The sequence below is a fragment of the Benincasa hispida genome, chromosome 2 (genome assembly GCF_027475165.1).
Source record: "Benincasa hispida cultivar pf3 chromosome 2, pf3_genome.v1.1, whole genome shotgun sequence".
NCBI lineage: Eukaryota > Viridiplantae > Streptophyta > Magnoliopsida > Cucurbitales > Cucurbitaceae > Benincasa > Benincasa hispida.
This window is the reverse complement of record NC_143479.1, coordinates 4138056-4155612: the sequence shown is the minus strand read 5'-3', so window position 1 is coordinate 4155612 and position 17557 is coordinate 4138056. Positions and strand designations below refer to the sequence as shown.

The 17557-nt window shown below is 31.6% G+C and overlaps 2 protein-coding genes across 2 annotated transcripts; one reads left to right on the top strand and one right to left on the bottom strand.

The window, feature by feature from the left end:
- Window positions 1-155: 155 nt before the first annotated feature.
- Window positions 156-4501, bottom strand: LOC120071176 (nuclear localized protein). The gene is made up of 7 exons (XM_039023285.2): window positions 3886-4501; window positions 3722-3804; window positions 3388-3450; window positions 3192-3293; window positions 2975-3040; window positions 1142-1220; window positions 156-992 (listed from the first exon to the last, which is right to left on the bottom strand). The coding sequence occupies exons 1-7, from the start codon at window positions 4361-4363 to the stop codon at window positions 487-489; spliced, it is 1377 nt and encodes a 458-aa protein (XP_038879213.1). The 5' UTR covers window positions 4364-4501; the 3' UTR covers window positions 156-486.
- A 5957-nt stretch (window positions 4502-10458) lies between these two features.
- Window positions 10459-14265, top strand: LOC120071697 (protein C2-DOMAIN ABA-RELATED 4-like). Its single transcript, XM_039024076.2, has 5 exons — window positions 10459-10511; window positions 10631-10805; window positions 11493-11588; window positions 12912-13237; window positions 14046-14265. The coding sequence occupies exons 2-4, from the start codon at window positions 10647-10649 to the stop codon at window positions 13197-13199; spliced, it is 543 nt and encodes a 180-aa protein (XP_038880004.1). The 5' UTR covers window positions 10459-10511; window positions 10631-10646; the 3' UTR covers window positions 13200-13237; window positions 14046-14265.
- Window positions 14266-17557: the final 3292 nt, after the last annotated feature.

The window sequence follows — 17557 nt, the reverse complement described above, 5'->3', positions numbered from 1 at the left end:
TCTTCTTTCTTCTTTTTCCCCCCCTTTTTCTTTTCTTATGCTCTGCTATTTTCATTTGGTAGGGTACATATCTTCAGGGTAATTTTGAAATTCTTAAGATTACTTTTCTCATGCACAAAATTCTTCTAATCATATAAAATAAATTTAATATTTAATTTTGCACTTCTAAATTTAATTTTTATATCATAAAAATTGATTGTTTTTGAATGATTTGTATGTCAGAGTGATTTTGACCATTTCAGAATCACTCCCAAACATGTCTTAAATTCCTATTTCATTTCAGGTGCTCCTCCGTCACTTTCAAATCAACTGTAACATGTTAGTCAAGCTACTACTACATAGAAACAGATTTGAAGATTTACGAAGAAAAATGCAGTTCCCATGTCTTCGAAAGGTTGCAGGCAGTGAACAGGACAATGATTTCCATGCCTTCAAGAACCTTCCATTGAGAGAACATGCTGAATGAGCTTTGAAGATTACATTACCTCAGTCAAATACAAAGAGCTCATCCAACTGCTCATCCGTCCATTGTGGGAGTACTGGTTCTTGTGTTCTAGTCACTGTCTTCTTCATTTCATTGATTGTTTCAGCTTCTTGGTTATTTGGGACTTGAGCAGTGTTGGATGCAGCACCATTCTCTTTGGCTTGTGAGAGTTCGCCTGGATCTGTACCCATAGGATGGTTGATAGGCTCATCCAGCCCTGTTTCTTGATCCTGATCAACATCGACCGTGTAACGACCCACACTTGAGGTTCCTTTGGAGGTACCCACATCGATCACTGCCCGCTCTTTCTCGACGACGGACGGTCGGTTTCTAATGGTTCCATTCCCTTTCGAATTGCTAGATGATGCAGCATTTCCTTTTCCTGTTTGCAGATCACCTAGTTCATTCCCTCTCAGTTTAGTTTGCCTAAGATTGTTCATGATATTTTGAGTTGTTTCTCGTGATACATCAACATTCATCTGCGGCATGTGTAATTCTCCACTGGTATCTGCACAGTGCAAGGAGATTAATTGAAAAATATGCATCTCATCCTATTCATTCTTGTGATATAGCGTTTATGAAAAACCAAAAATCTTAACAGACATAATCAATTTGGCAGCCTTAGACAAGAAATTTGGATGAAAAAATATTGCAGACCTCCAGTTATAGGATCGGACTGTCTGATTGCTGTAGGTTTATTGTGCTTTATAAGAGATCCACTGTCCTTGGAGATAACCTACGGTATCAAAGCACAAGCAAAAGTTAGGTACAAGTGTACGCCCCGCAGTTCTAACTAATGAACGTAAATCAAAAAGGAAAAAGGGGGAAAGAAAAAAAAACTTCATAATTTTCTAAGAATCTTTCGGAGTTGACCATACTGTTCTGTAACTATATATCTACATTACATCCATACTTCCCCAGGCTAAAATTAGTTTCCCGGGAAACTATCCTAGAAAGTTTTGACCTTATAATAATTTCACTAAAGGAATCTAGAGTATTCTCTAGCAGACAGCGGGAAACAAGGGAGAAGTCTAAGTCCACAGCCAACTGCAGCTATCAGCTACCTAACACTGTATTCAAATAAGCAAGCTTATAATTGCCAATGTCAAACAAACCAGGAGTCAAACTCTTCTTAAATATCAATCATTATGCGCATGCATATGGCCTGGCCAATCACCAGTGATGTTTGTCCCCAAGTGGAAGAGCGGATAAGTTGTCTAACTATTGTGATTTGTCACAATAGATGCCGTGAAAACGCAAATCTCCCTTGTCCAGTAAGCTATAAATGATTCCTTTTTCTTTCAGAACCTTATTTTCATATAGAAAAGGTGACACGTGAATAGATGGCTAGAAACAGAGAAACTCACATCGTAGGATTATTGAAAGTAAATATGGTCTCACCCTTTTGAGCGGTTGTCACAGGGAGGTTTAAAGGTACTCACCGAAACTTGTGGAAGGATATTTCAAAAGGGCCCCTTCTTTTGTTTACTTGGTCCATTGTGTGGTGAGGGAGAGGGACACATATTTTTGGGAAGACCATTGCATGGGGGAGAGACCTCTTTGTTCATTGTTTCCTTGTATTTTTCACTTATCTTTCCTCAAAAATCATTTCAAGTGGTTATCAAAGGGAAGTGACGGATGTGGCCACTCATCTTTCCATACTCGAGGGTCGCCTCTTTAGGCGTGGGAGAAGAAAAGTGAGGATGTGGAGTCCCAATCCTTTGTAGGGGTTCTCATGTAACTCTTTCTTTTATTGTTTGGTTGATCCATCTTCTTTAGGAGTGTCGGTCCTTTCGGTGCTTTGGAGGATTAAGATCCTTAGGAAAGTGATGTTCTTTACTTGGCAAGTTTTACAAGACCACACTAACACGATCGATCGCCTCAACTCAAGAGGAAGTTGCCCTCGCTTGTTGTTCCTTCTGTTGTATTTTTTTGAGAGGCGGAGAATGACCTAGACCATATTCTTTGGCGTTGTGAATTTACGAGTTCAATCTGGGATTCTTTCTTCTAGATGTTTGGTATCATGGTTGCTCATCACAAAGATGCTAGTGCTATAATCGAGGAGCTCCCCTTCTCAATCTGCCTCATGGGGAGAAGGGTTGCTTTTTATGGCTAAGCTTGCTGGGTGTGTGCTATGTTTTGGGTTTTGTGGGGTGACCGAATAGTAGGGTTTTTAGAGGTGTGGATAGAGACCCCAATGAGATTGGATCCCTCGTTCGTTTACATGTTTCTACGTGTGCTTCGATTTTGAAGATATTTTGTAATATTCTTTAGGAGTTATTTTGCATAGTTGTAAGTCCCTTTTTGTAGAGGGAGCTTCGTTCTTTTGTGGCTGGCTTTTTTATGCCTTAGTTTTCTTTCATTTTGTAGATGTTGCTTTCATAAAAATAAATTTAAAGAAAAGAAAAAAAGATTGTTCATAACAGAGTAAGATGTTCCTTAGTATGAAGGCTTACTAACTAGTTGAGCAATTCTTAAAGCAAACCATACCTTGACAATGTTACTTCTTGTTACATTGAGCACATGTACAAAACGCGTGGGAGAAAACACGGCAACCTGGGCAATAAAAGAAGACGAGATGAGCATTCATTGAGCAACTGTAACTCTGATTCCCGAAAGTTCAAGTTTCCAAACAGAATTAAGATAATGAATTCAACACAATTATCAAATGGTGTACACCCAAGTGCCTGAAATAATGAAATCAAACCTTCTGCAATATTAAAACTGCACCAACAGATATGTCCTTCCCAAAATTTCCTTCAGCAATGACTCTATGGTGGATGCTAGCGTCGATTGTACCTGTTGGATCCTGATACCAGAAGCATGCTTATTTTCTATCCATAGAATACTGAAATTTTTTTAATGCTACTTTCTGCGTATTGGACATTACTCGGAAATCTAACCTTTAAAGCTACCATCATTCCACCCAGGCCATTTGAAGTACAAGATTTGATAATGGCTACGACCTAACAAAGCAGCCAGGGGATAACATTAACAGAAAACACAAAACCCTAATTGAAAATTTGCAATTAAAAGAAGCCAGAGTGAAGAAATATTAGCAATAATCGATGCCAAGAAACATTCACTAAATGGGTCTTCAGCAATAATCATTTGAACATCGTCCGTTCTATCACTTAGAAACAAATGGTACTGTAATTGTAGGCCAGGAATTTGATTCATCAAGCTTCCAACATTTTTTCATGTCAGAAAAGCAAAAAGGGTTTGAATAAAAATTACCAGATCAACTTTCTCATCGTTGAAGCCATTCTTGATAGAATTCAAAGGAGTTTCAGACAAAGCTCCATTACCGTCCATCGCACCTACAAAAACCCTTGAATTAAACCTCCAACGATTCCACACCTTCTCAAATCACCAAACAAACAGGAGGAGAAAATGATAACCAACTAGGCCGCGGACAAAATCCAAAGCGCAAACCCACGGACTGCGATTGAAATCATCGTCCTCTTCATCACCATTTTCGATAACTCTCCTAATATACTCCTGAGTAGGAACGGGCTCTTCATCGCCAACATAGGAGTTGTCACCGCGAGTTCTGCGCTGCATTGCCGCCTGAACCGCTCCGGCAGGACCAGGAATAATACGCGAAGACGCACCAGACGGACATGGGACCTCTGATTCAGTGGAAATCCGTTGGGATCGACAAATTGAAGTCTGAGATAAGAAATTCGACTCCGATTGGTGGTTATCAGATTCGGGTTGGGACTGGAAAGGGGCGCGATAGCAGGTTTCAAGAAGCGGCAGAGAGAGAGGGGAAGTGGCGGCGGGGGAGAGGGGTTGAGGGCTACGGTGGCGCTTCAAAGGGCGGAGGAGGGAATGTACGTCGGAGTAGTCGAGATCAAGGGCTTCCCATGGTTCCATTTTTGGAGCTTCGAATTGGAAAAGGAACTGTGGAAGCCGCCGATTGCAGAAAGGGAAGCGCCGGATTTGAAGTTCGAACCGGAGTTGGAAGACCACCGTCGCCGTCCATTTGGATTCGCTACAGACTCTTGTTTCGGCTTTCCCGGCAAGTTTCTACCCTGTTTAGTATTGGGCTGGGCCGGATCCGGCCCATTAATGTTATATAAGGTCCATTTTGCAAAGTATCAATTTTGTTGTTTTAAGAGATCTTTACGTAAATAATCATTTTGGTCATATTTTTCAAAAATGTTTATTTTTTATTTTTTTAATGAAGGCTTTTTGTGTTTTTTTGGGATAAATTTACTTTTTTTTTCTTCTAAATTTTCGTTCATAATTTTTTTTATAACTATTTCCTTTTTTATTTTTGTTTTTTTGTCCCGGATTTGTTTGTAATTATTATTTAAGTCACCTTTTATTGTAAGTTGTGTATTGTTTAACGTGCCTAATAATGAAGAATGATGTTTCATATTTTAATTCATTTTTAATTTTTTTTGTGTAAAAAATTATTTTTAGTGATTCTTGGTTTTGGTTCTTCATCTCTCTCATTTGACAATAAAAAGGTGTGTATGTTTCTATTTTTTATATATATTTCCTTATTTTCGAATCTTTCTTAATAATGGAGAGAGAAACTCCATTTATTATGAAAAGAGAAGATGCACTTAATATGAATTTTTCATATTTTCAAATAGAGAGAGAAAATACATTTATTTGTTGAGATTTTTTTTTTTATTTAGTTTAATTGGAGAAAGAAAATGCATTTAATGAAATTTTATTTTATTTTCGTTGGTTTCACATATTTTTTTATTTTTATTTTTTTGCGGATTTATGGCTATTTAAAATATACCTCACAACATTTTGTTATGTATTTGAAAATATTCTAACCAATATATGAAATATATCAAAGTATATAAATTAAAGATTGATTCAATACTTGACATAAATCACCGTATAATCTAATATATGAAAATATACAACAATATATAAATAATATTGGTTTAATGTTTGACATAAATCACAATATATATCATAAATTTCATTTAGAATATATAGATTGACGAATCCGTAAAAGATCACATTGCATCAATAAAATGAAAGGCCCCACATATTTTATGAACTCTAATATATATGTCTATGTCTTTATTCTATTTTTGGAGAAAGAGTTTAGAGGTCATTTGTTTGTTTGTTTTGAAACGTAAATAATCAAAATTTTTAATTGTCTAAAATTATTCTAGAATTACAAATATCTAATATCTTTAAATAAATATGTTTATTTTGTAGAAACGTTTTTGCAAATATCTAAAAATATTTCAATAATTATGTTTGTTTCATAAAATTTTCTTTTGAGAATGTCATAAATTTATAAATATAATTTAAATTTATATAACATATTTATTTTTATCCATTCGAACTTATATTATATTGTTCCCAACAAAATAATATATAATGATTTAAGATTTTTTTTTTTTATATAAAAATGAATATTAATTTGAATTTGAATACTTTTCTAAAAAAAGAACTATGATATAAAAAAAAAATGATATATATGATCAAAAATATTTATTTTAATTATATAATGTAAATAAAAAAGAGTATATATATATATATACTAAACAAATAGTCCCTTAGTATATGATGGTTACAAAACCATGAACATATACTTTCATTAAACAAAACAAAAAATTGAAACCATATGGATAAGTTTGAAGATTACACCTAAAATATCAACAATTTATTTTGAAAATACATGTGTGGGTTGCTCCAAGAAAGATAACATGGGTTTGTCCATTTAGGTCTTCCAACCATCAAACAAATTATATTCCTTTAAAATATTCATGAAAAAAGTGAAGCTCTTTGTCAAGCAAACAAAGACCAAATGGTCCAAAAGAAGCAGACATTTTAAGGTATAATTTGATAGCTTTTCTCTCTCTCTCTCTCTCTTATAGATTTTTAATTTTCCTTTTCTTTTTCTTTTTAATAATAATAATAATATTATTATTATTTTAATGATTGAAGAAAGAAGAGAGTTTTTGAAAAGAGGGAGAACATCACGCAACCATATCAAACCATACATTGATGTGTCTAACGTGTTGAACCATCTTTCTTCTAGTTACACAATAATTAAAAAATATATATATTCATAATTATTTATCAATTTCAGTAAGTAAAATCTTATTTTTAAAATTTTTGGGATTAAATAAAAATTAAGTTTAAATTTTAGATACAAAAGGTCCTATTTTGTAGTTCCATACATTATAAGAACATTCATGTGTATGAAATGTCAAACTATCACTTCTCACATTTAAACCTTCCCTTTTTTACTTCAAATGTTAAAATTTGTTGACGATAAATTTATATGACATAATACTTGGTGAACGGACATAAATTTAAATGAGAACAAAAAGTATTTAAACAAATAAAACTTGAAATTTTTACCATTTTAATAGAAAATTAGAGGAAAAATTAGTTTTTTTTCCTTGAAAAATAGTGAATTACAAAACTACCACAAGCTATAACAGATATTGATGATAAAAGTAAAAGTAAAAGGGATAGAAGTAAAAAGTAAGAGAGATGCACACAGACTTGATAACCGAGTTCGATGAAATCACACCTACATCCAGTAGGCTTTAGAGAGATTCACTAGAATGTAACCTTGTTTTACAACATACACTTCAACTAAGATTACATAAAGTCATACTCATGTTTGAATACTATTGAGCAAGTTAGGCTCTCCCTAACATTGACATTGCTTATGATGAGTCTGCAGATTTAGGCTCCCTAAATCTGATGCCATAACAACGACTTCATTCTCTTTTCACCTACTAGTTGAAGGAATGTTCAACCAACACTCTACGACAATACTATATCGAATCTATTTGGACAACCAAAGCTTTAGAGAACAGTTGTGCTTCTTTTTTAGAATAATCAACAACTTAAATGCATGTAACTTCTGTTGAATTGTTGTCAATCAGTGTGCTTAAAGATGTCCAAAAAATCTGTGGGGTCGGGGGGTTGGGACTCGCGGGGACTCGCATCGAACAGGGTGGGGAATTCCCGAATACACAGGGAATGGGGAAGGGAGTGGAAAATTTTTTCCCCATTTACAATTCGAGGCCGGGGACGGGGAATATATTCCCGTCCCCGATCCCACTCCGCCCCAACTTTGTATATAAATTATAAATTTTTAATATATATTCATATTATATCGTAGACTTTATTAAGATAATTATGGATGTTTTAATTATTTAAGTTCAAGATTTTTATTAGTTTAATTCTTTAGATGTTGTAATATTTAAGTTAGGATGCTCTAAATGTTGAATTTTAATTTTTACAAATTATGAGAATTTAACATTTTAATTATATTTTTTAAATTGTATGTGTATTATTGTTTTAATTAATAAATTGATAATATTTCATTTAAATAAAAATTCCATTGAAAATGTTTAAAGAATTGTAAAAAAATATATTTAATTAAAATTAAAAAAAAATGTTAGAGAAAAATAAATGCGGGGAATTTTTCTCTACGGGAAAATTCGCGGGGACGAGGAATGGAATAGGGGCCTTCTTCGTCCCCGACCCGCTCCGTAGACATCTCTAAGTGTGCCTCTGCAAGAAAAACGACTTACCCTAAAAATCACACCGAAGGCATAGATAAAAACAAGCCTCGTAAGGCAAGAGAGTAGCCAATGACAATAACACAAATAAGGAAAAAATCACCCCAACAAATTTGTCACCAATAAAAAAAGAATATTCACGTCAAATCAGCGACACAATATCCAATATAATAAAATAAATTATTATCCGCCAACCAATAATATAACACCCCTATTTTTTGTGACATTTTTCATCACGTAAGTTTCTATTGATTCAATAAAATGATGCTATGAATTTTTATTCTCAACATAACTTAACATTCCTTAAATAGACTAAATTTATAAAAAAAATATAAGTATAAAAAATTTAATTGAAACTTTTTAGGTAATAACTTTTTTTAAAAAAAATAAAAAAATCATTTTAGAATAATAGCTATTAGAATGAAAGGCACCAAAACTTATATAGTGGCAGTTTGGCCCACCAACTTGGTGTTATAAACAACTCAATTTCAATAGTATTTACTATTGAATTTTGCACATTTATTGAGTAACTCTATCTTCCTTTATTTTTCTACTTTTCATATTTATTGAAAATTGCATCTTCCTCTCTATCTCTATTTTTTACATTTATCGAATAACTTTATAATCTTTTTTCTTTTCACATTTATCAAAGAACTCCATATTGCAACTCTACATCCCAAATACAATCTTATTAACTACAATATGTTAACTTCAAGTGTATTAATTCTACTCACTAAGCTACCAATAAGGCAAAACAATTTGGTGAGACAGAGGTTCAACGGATTTTAAATTCATATAAATGAGTCAACCTAAATTATTGATTTCATTTTTAGTTTTCTATTTTTGAAATTGATGCTTGTTTTCTCCCCATCTTCTATTATATTATTTATATGTTTTAAGTAAACATTTGAATTCCTAATCAAATTCTAAAACAAAACAAGTTTTTGAAGATTATCATTTTTTATTTTCAAAACTTTATTTGATTTTTGAAATATGAATTGAAAGCAAATAACAAAATAATAAAATTCATGAATCGGGATGATGTTTTAATTTTTTTTTAAAAAAAAATCGACGATAAAATGGCTATAAAGCGGGACCTACGGTACTATAAACTCGAGCATCACAAAAAACAATTACGACCTCGAGCAAAATATTGGAATACAATGAGAGAAGTTACTAAAGAGATGTTTGGAGCATTAATTTGGGTTGAGTTGAGTTGATTAACTACTACAGTTTTAGCCTTTGTTGAGAGCAAAAAATTATCAACAAAACTTGAATGTTATCATTTGATTAAACTCTCAAGATGATTGAAAAAATGTAACCAAACAAATTGAAATTATTAACTCATAGAGTTTAATAGTGGTACTATATAGTAATTTAATATTAATAGTGAGCATATAGTCAAAACAAAATAAATTTATGTATAAAAATACTTTTGAGAAAATGTAACCAAACCCATTTATATGTTATTTTAAACAACTCTTCACTTCTTTGTTCACCAAATGAGGATCTCAACGTAAACCCTCGTGATTTTATTTTTGGTTTCACCTAAGATCCCTCATATCATTAGGATAGTTGTTCTCCCTTATATACCCATGACATCCTGTTGTGACCTTGATTGCATCCCCAACACCAATATACGTGCATAATAAATCCCAAGCTATAATTTCTCATAAAATGTCATAAACAACCATAAACTCCTTGATGACTTCTTTTTTGTGTCTCCATATCATACCTTCCACTAATGTAAAAGTATATTATAATTTCGTTGTTTGAATGAAACAAAAATACCATGAAATACATGTAAAAAATTGTAAGATATATGTGAAAGTTTTGGATTGACGGCTGTTAAAAATTTGAAAAAATATGTGTACAATTCATTGGTTTAGCAAAAAGTTAAAAAAACAAAAATAACAATTAGGAAATTAGATTATGAAAAAAACTATATTAGGTAGACTTAATAACCAACATTTAAAATATCTATGTAATATCGAAGTTTTAATTTTACGAAAATTTCGATGGAAATATGGATAAAATTTCAACTTGGATGGATATTTCGAAAAAATTATAAAAACGAAAAATTCAAAAAATAAATTTAAATTAGTAAAATAAATATTTCATGATATTTAAATAAATTAACGTATCTATTATTAATATAATATTTATATTAGTAATATTTTAGTATTTAATTATTATGTTTGGTGAATTTTCACGGTTATTAATTTTAGATTTTAAAAGGCAACTCAACTGTCCCAATAAAGCACGAAATGATTGGAAGAAAAAACAAAGAAAAGAAAAGGACGACCTCCTTTCACACGCCTAAACTAAGCCTCATCCACACCTTCCCATAATTTCCGCAACCTACAACCGGATCTCTTGGTCACCTATCCCTCACCTGGAACGACCAAATATAAATTTCTTAATTTATTCAAACATTAATAGCAATTAAAATTCGCCGCCCGACCAACAAAAATTAAATATTTGACAGATAAAATTCGGTAGCTTCTGGGTCCCACGGAATTTACTCGATGTTTTAAATATTATTTAATTATTTTTTAAAATAATTTGTTCTAAATTTTCGAATTGAAATTTTTTTATTTGGTATATATATAAATAGGAGGGAGCAGGGGGCGATGCCGGATACACCAACATCGCCGAAGAGCGGTGGCCGGCTGACGCTAATGGAGAATCTTCTCGGACTTCTCCGTATTCGTATCATTCGTGGCGTCAATCTTGCTGTTCGTGATGTTCGTAGTAGCGATCCTTATGTTGTTGTCAAGATGGGAAAGCAAGTACGTTTTTCTCTTCTTTTTCTTTCATGATCACCTGCTTTTGTTGGTTCGAATTTGAGGTTTTCTTTCGTATGATTGTTTGTAATGCTGCAAGATCCTTGAAATCTGTTGTTTACTTCTGATTTTCATCGTTTGATTAACTATGTAGTGAATCGATTGATTTGCTTGGGATAAGGGTCCTGTGAGTAGTGTGTTTTCCGAGGAACGGTGAACTATATGAGTAATTGTTAGTAATTGGTTGAATTTGTGGCTCAATCGTTCAAAAAATGGCGTGAATGTTTGGATCGTTCTACATGTACGGATATTTGGGAGTTGCAGAAATGAATCTTGTGTGTGGGTGGAGCTGAGCTGATGTTTAATGCGAGTTTTTATCTGAGGAATGAGATGTATTAAATTCCTGGCAGTTGAATTGTTAACCCAGATGAAAATCACGAGAAATTGTTGTAATGAATTGTGTTGTTTTAGGTAGGCCAATCAATTACTTTGAAGATGTTAATGATCCATTGAACTACGGCGTTACCAAAATGAGGAAGTAGGATATCTTAATATTAGATGTAAAAATCCTGCTTGCCGCCATTTTCTGTGCGCCTTTGTTTTCGTTTCTTACAAGGATATAGAATCGGAGAGCGAGAAAATTAATTTTCATGGATTGCTGCTGCTTAATACTTTTTGTTCTTATGGTTTTAGAAACTGAAGACACGGGTGATAAAGAAGGATGTCAATCCTGTATGGAATGAAGATCTAACTCTTTCTGTCAGTGATCCGAATCTTCCAATTAAGCTGGTAATCATTCTTTAGTTATTATATAGGGTTGTTTTCAATTATAAGAAAACGAACAAAAATATTTACAAATATAACAAAATTTTATTGTCTATCTACAATAGATGTCTATCTGTGTCATGATAGGCACACCGCGATACTATCTGTGTCTGTGTCATGATAGACACACCGTGATACTATCTGTGTGTCTATCTCTATCATGATAAACTCATGATAGACACAGATAGTGGTGGTCTATCACGGTATATTACAAATAAACTGTGATATTTTTTTATTATTTGTAAATATTTTCAGCAGTTTTGCTGAATTATATATTCTATATGTTTTATTTTTCATATAATAAAATTGAAAAAGTTTGTTGAATAGTAAGGCAGTGACATATTTTACGAGTTTTTTTGTTCTTCGCCTAATCTCCTTCTTATACATTAACCATGAGAGAAATTTTTAAAGCTTTTTAGCTTTCTTATACTATTGAATTCCCTTTTGAAATGATGATCCATGAATAGCAGCTTATTTTCTCCGTTAAAATGATATATTATTGGTATGTTGCTCTGCCATCAATCTGGAATGCTTTTTTAACAATTTCCATGTAGATATACTCAAGAACTACAAAGCTGAGTTGTGCTTATTGTTGACCAAATTTGTAGCAATTGCTATTGCTAAGCCAGGCCAAGCTTTTTTGTCCTGTGAATTAGTGCAGTTTTGCCAGGAAAGTTATAAGTGATCATTTTTTAGTCTCCGATGGCTTCTTCCATGGACGCCATACTTTGGCAGCATTCTTTCATATTCCGTCATGATTACTTTTATATTGAAAGAAACCACCGGAACATTATCCCTCACAGTGTTAAATACTAGTTTGGACTTTGAAAATCAAAGTTTGTGTAAGGAGATCTGGCTCTTCAACGATTATTTGCTTCATCTGGTATTTTCATTATCTGCTGTTTTAAAACTTTGTGTACAGTCTTTGACGTTTGAAGAGAAAACCATTGACAAAACGAGTTATCTTCCTAGTATATCTGTGGCACATAATCTTAGTATGGAAGAAAGCTAATCTTTTTTCTGCTTCTCTTCATGTTTTTGAATATGAGGAATTGTTAATCAAGGATTCTAGAGAAAGAGAAAAGGGGCGTGGACATTTATTGTATTATGCGTTGACCTTTCTCTCTCGCTTAGTTTGACATTTCTAGTTCTTCAACTTTGGTCAAAGCTATTTTAATGAGTCCCTTGTCTTGGTGCTCTAATGAAAATTAACTTCCATGACTTTCTTTCAGTACCATGTTTCCTTGCATTGATTTTATTTTCTATTCATCTTTGACCTGGTTACAGACTGTTTACGATCACGACACATTTAGCAAGGATGATAAAATGGGATGTGCTGAGGTCGATATCAAAGCATTCATGGAAGCTCTGAAGATGAACTTGAAGAATCTTCCCAGTGGAACGACAATAACACGAATGTTACCGGCCAGGCAAAACTGTCTTGCTGAAGAGAGCTGTGTCGTTTGGAAAGATGGTAAAGTAGTCCAAGATATCTACCTTAGATTGAGAAATGTTGAATGCGGGGAAGTCGAAATTCAGTTGCAATGGATTGATCTTCCAAACCACAAAGGCTGAAAGAAGACTTGGTTTATCATCATCCCTGCTAGCTAGAGGTTACTGCTCATTCCACTTCCTATCATTTTCCTTTTTCAAGATATAATATTTGTATAGTAGTTCTGATGTTCTTATGGTTTTATGTATCCTAGTCAGTCTACATAATACTTGATTGTAGCATGCATGTTATGTATAGTCTTGCGCTTTGGCCAAGTTTTCTGATGGATTTCTTAAATAAGTTGTATTTGCCAATATAAGCTATGATTTTCATCCAAATTGGACCTGAGTTATATTGATATCTCTAAGACGTCTATATCGATCGACTTTCTTAAGTTCCTTAAAAACATTCTTTTTAAGCAGTTAGAAAATTATTCCAAGCAGGTCGTTAATTCGAAGTAGTGTTTGGTATTATATGACAAACAACTATCCTTTTCATTCATATGCATCCACTTTCTTTAATAAAATGCATCTATGTTGGGTTTCATATTGTAGATCATGTTTTGTTCCAGTGTTTTGAAGACTTAAAAATCATTATGAATCTATCACATCCATCTTCCATAACCAAAAATCACCTAGTACTAGATTACTTCTATATAGTTTCGATACACATCGTTACTAATATGTAATATTCCTAAACTTTGAGGGTTTATTTCAATTGTATCCATGAACTAATTGATAGTAATATTATTATTGTTGTTTCTAGGTTTAAACGTTGTGTTTATTTTATTTTGGTTAAACATTTTATTGAAAGAAAACTAATTTAAAATTTTAAACTAATAAGTATCAATTGAACTCTGTTTTTTTTATAAGCAATTCAACTATAGTATTTCGTTAGGATTTTGTCTGACAATTAATTTTTTTTGAAAGGTATTGTAATTAAAGTGTAGGGTGGGGAATCAAACCTCAAGCTGGGAGGTCAATAGTACAAGCACTATACAGTTGAGCTACGCTCTGGTTGGTAATACTTAACCCTCTTGGTGGTAATACTTCTTTCAATCGAGGGATTGACACTATTGGAGAGAACGGTCAAAATCGAATTGTATTAGCAATTTTTATTTTAATATGACTATTTTCGATCTTTATCTCATTCATCACTTTTCTCTTTTTACTTATTTAGAAAGATTTGCATGATAATTTGAGTAATATTATTTAGGTAATTTTGAGTTGATTTTCAATATAATGAAGTAAATAATTATGAATTATTAATCAAAATTTTAAATTGGTCCACTTACAAAAATTTCGTATATAAATTGAGTTATAATTGGATACATACAACTCTCAAAGTTTAAGTATATATATTAAATTTTTATAGGAAAAATAATATATACCCCTTTATATATGATTTTTCTATGTGAATTTGTTAATCAATTACAAATGTAATTTATGACATTGTATATGTTGTATCAATTGAAACTTTGTTCCATATACACCAATGCTTTCCCATTTAATAACTTTTCTTTAAGATAAAAATCCATTTATATCCTTAAACTTTGAAGTTGTATCAATTTAAATCATAAACTAGGAGTTGTATTAATTTAAACTCTAAATTTTAGGAGTTGTATCAATTTTAACAATGAACTTGTGAGTTATATCAATTTAAATCTCAAACTAATAATTGTATCTATTTAGACCTCGAACTTTCATAATTGTATCAATTTAAACCTTGAACTTTTATAAATATATCAATTTAAACCCTGAAATTTAAGTGCATCAAAATAAAACATAATGAAGGGTTTAAGTTGATACAATTATGAAAGTTTAGGGTTTAAATTGATACACTTATAAAAGTTCAAGATCTAAATTGATACAATTATTAGTTTGGAATTTTGATACAACTTCAAAGTTTAGAGTTTAAATCGAGACAATTATTAGTTTAGAATTTAAATTGATACAACACTCAAAGTTCAAGGGTATAAATTGATATTTGCCATTTTTTTTTAAGTTAGTTATTTTAAAATCATGATAGACACGAACCTAAACATAAACTCAATTGGTTAAAAAATATATCTTCAATAAACTAGTTAGAGATTAAATTCTCCATCCTCACATTTTGGTGAACTTAAGAAAAAAAAAAACTAATATATATCTTGAATTAGTCAAATTTCAGTTTGGTGGTATATATCTCTATGAAAGTGAGAACTTTCCTAAAAACTCAATAACTTTACAAAATTAATGTTAGGCTATAGCTTTAGTGACTCAAGAAAAGGAGAAGCTTTCTTCCCCCAAAATAAGGCAACCTCAATTAAAAGTAGTTAATTTTCAAAGCAACTTACTTTTTGATTGATCTAATCCAAATTCAAAAGTTTTTTCCTTTTTCCTTTAAAAGAAGATCTTGATCAGGTTAATTGGCTAGGGTTTATAGCTTAACTTTGCCTCCTTAGAGACTTTTTAGAGATTGTAAAAGAATTTATATAAAATTTAAAATTAAAAGGAAATTTTTTTTTAAAAAAAAAAAACCCAACTTTATGGATAAAATCAACTTAATGGGATCTTCACTTTTGTACTCCATTCTTAGATTTTTTTAGAAGTCATGCATTTTTAATTTATGGAAATATTGCTATATGTCCATTGAATTATATTCAATATTCAATCATTTTATTTTAATTCTAGTTTTGATGGACATTTTTTAAGAATGTCTTTAAATAAAGAAAAATCAAAACGTATTTATAAATATAATAAAATGTTATTGTTTATCGATGAAAGATCGTAATAATCGAGATAAACTTCTATTATTGAGTGATAGAAGCCTATCATAATCATTACTGATAAACAATGACATTTTTTTATACTTAAAAATATTTTAAGTTGTTTTGCATTTAAAACAATTATTCTACTTTTTATAAGTCTACTTTTCATCCATTAAAGCATAAATCCCAAAAAATTATGTCCCTGTCACCAAAATAAACAAATAAACTTATATATAAATTATGAAATATTTGATTATATTTGTCCAAAATAACATATGATATATGATGCCATAGCTTTATGTCATTTCTTGTATGCACTCATATGGATATGAAAATTGACAAAATAATTCAAAGGTTCATCATTATAATTTGGTCCATTTTAGTTTTGAGCATAAAATTTACAATAGTAATATGCAAATGTCAACCTATTAATTATAAAAATATAAAGTTTCTTAACATTGCATGCAAAATGGAATTAAATTAAAATTAAGGGTGGTCGTAGAATTACAATTCAAACAAAGAAAGATAGATCTAGACTCGAAACTATAACACTAATATATAGAAAACCAATTTAATATGACCATCGCATTGTGTTCGTAAACAAATTTAATATGACCAGACATTGTGTTCTTATCATTCTCTATATACCGTTGGATATATAAAACAATTAGGTCACAATGTACTCTTTTTAAATAATTTTTGAAAGATTATTAATATATGGGTCAATTGAATATTAAATACTCACGTCTGCCCAAAACGGAACCGCTGGGGATACTCATTTGAAATCTGACTCAGATAGCTGTCACTGTCGACTAAAGTACTGTGCAGTACGCGGGCTCTCCCGATAATAACCTCTTTCGTTTCGAGTGAAATCGAAATTAGGATTTCGAAGAGAAACGAGATATTAAATGATATGATTTGGGCATGCATGAGAATAGAAATGAGGGGGATTTAAAAGGGAACAAACAATTTGAATTGGTTGTACGATGTGGGAGTGGGGAATTTGGGGTCCATTTAACATATTGTTGCTTGGTTTCTTCATTCTCATGTTTCCCTTTCTCTTCCTCCACTAATTACCATTTTTGCTTAAGCTCCTCGCGTGCCCAACAATAGTACTTCCACCACTCACTCCCCCACCCCTCTTTTAAACCCCATTCTACCCCTCCCCCATCAGCGGGTCATTTCGATATCGATATTTCGTTTGTTAAATTAGCGATTCACTCAAAAGTTTAAGTTATTTAGAGGAAATGATGTTATTATAGGAGTTTGAACATATGACTTCATGATCTGGTACCATGTTAAATTGCCGATTGAACCAAAAACTTAAGCGGATGAATTATGGTAAATTTAATTATATACATATTCACAGGTCTAATTATGACATGTTTGAGAGTGGTTTTGAAATAATCAAAATCGTTTTTTTGAAAATCACTTTGGAAAAATATGTTTTTAATAATTCAAAACCAATTTTGATGATATGAAAATTACAAATAAAAATGTAAAATTAAATATTAAATAAATTATGAGTGATTAAAAATAGGTTTCGATGTGATTTTGAACATCATAAAAGTAATTTTAACAATTTCAAAATTAATCTCAGACATCCACTTAATTCAATTCTATTTATTCGTTATTCATATTTGTATTAAAAATAAGTTCTTTGTTTGTGCTTGATAGTAGCGCATTGATAAC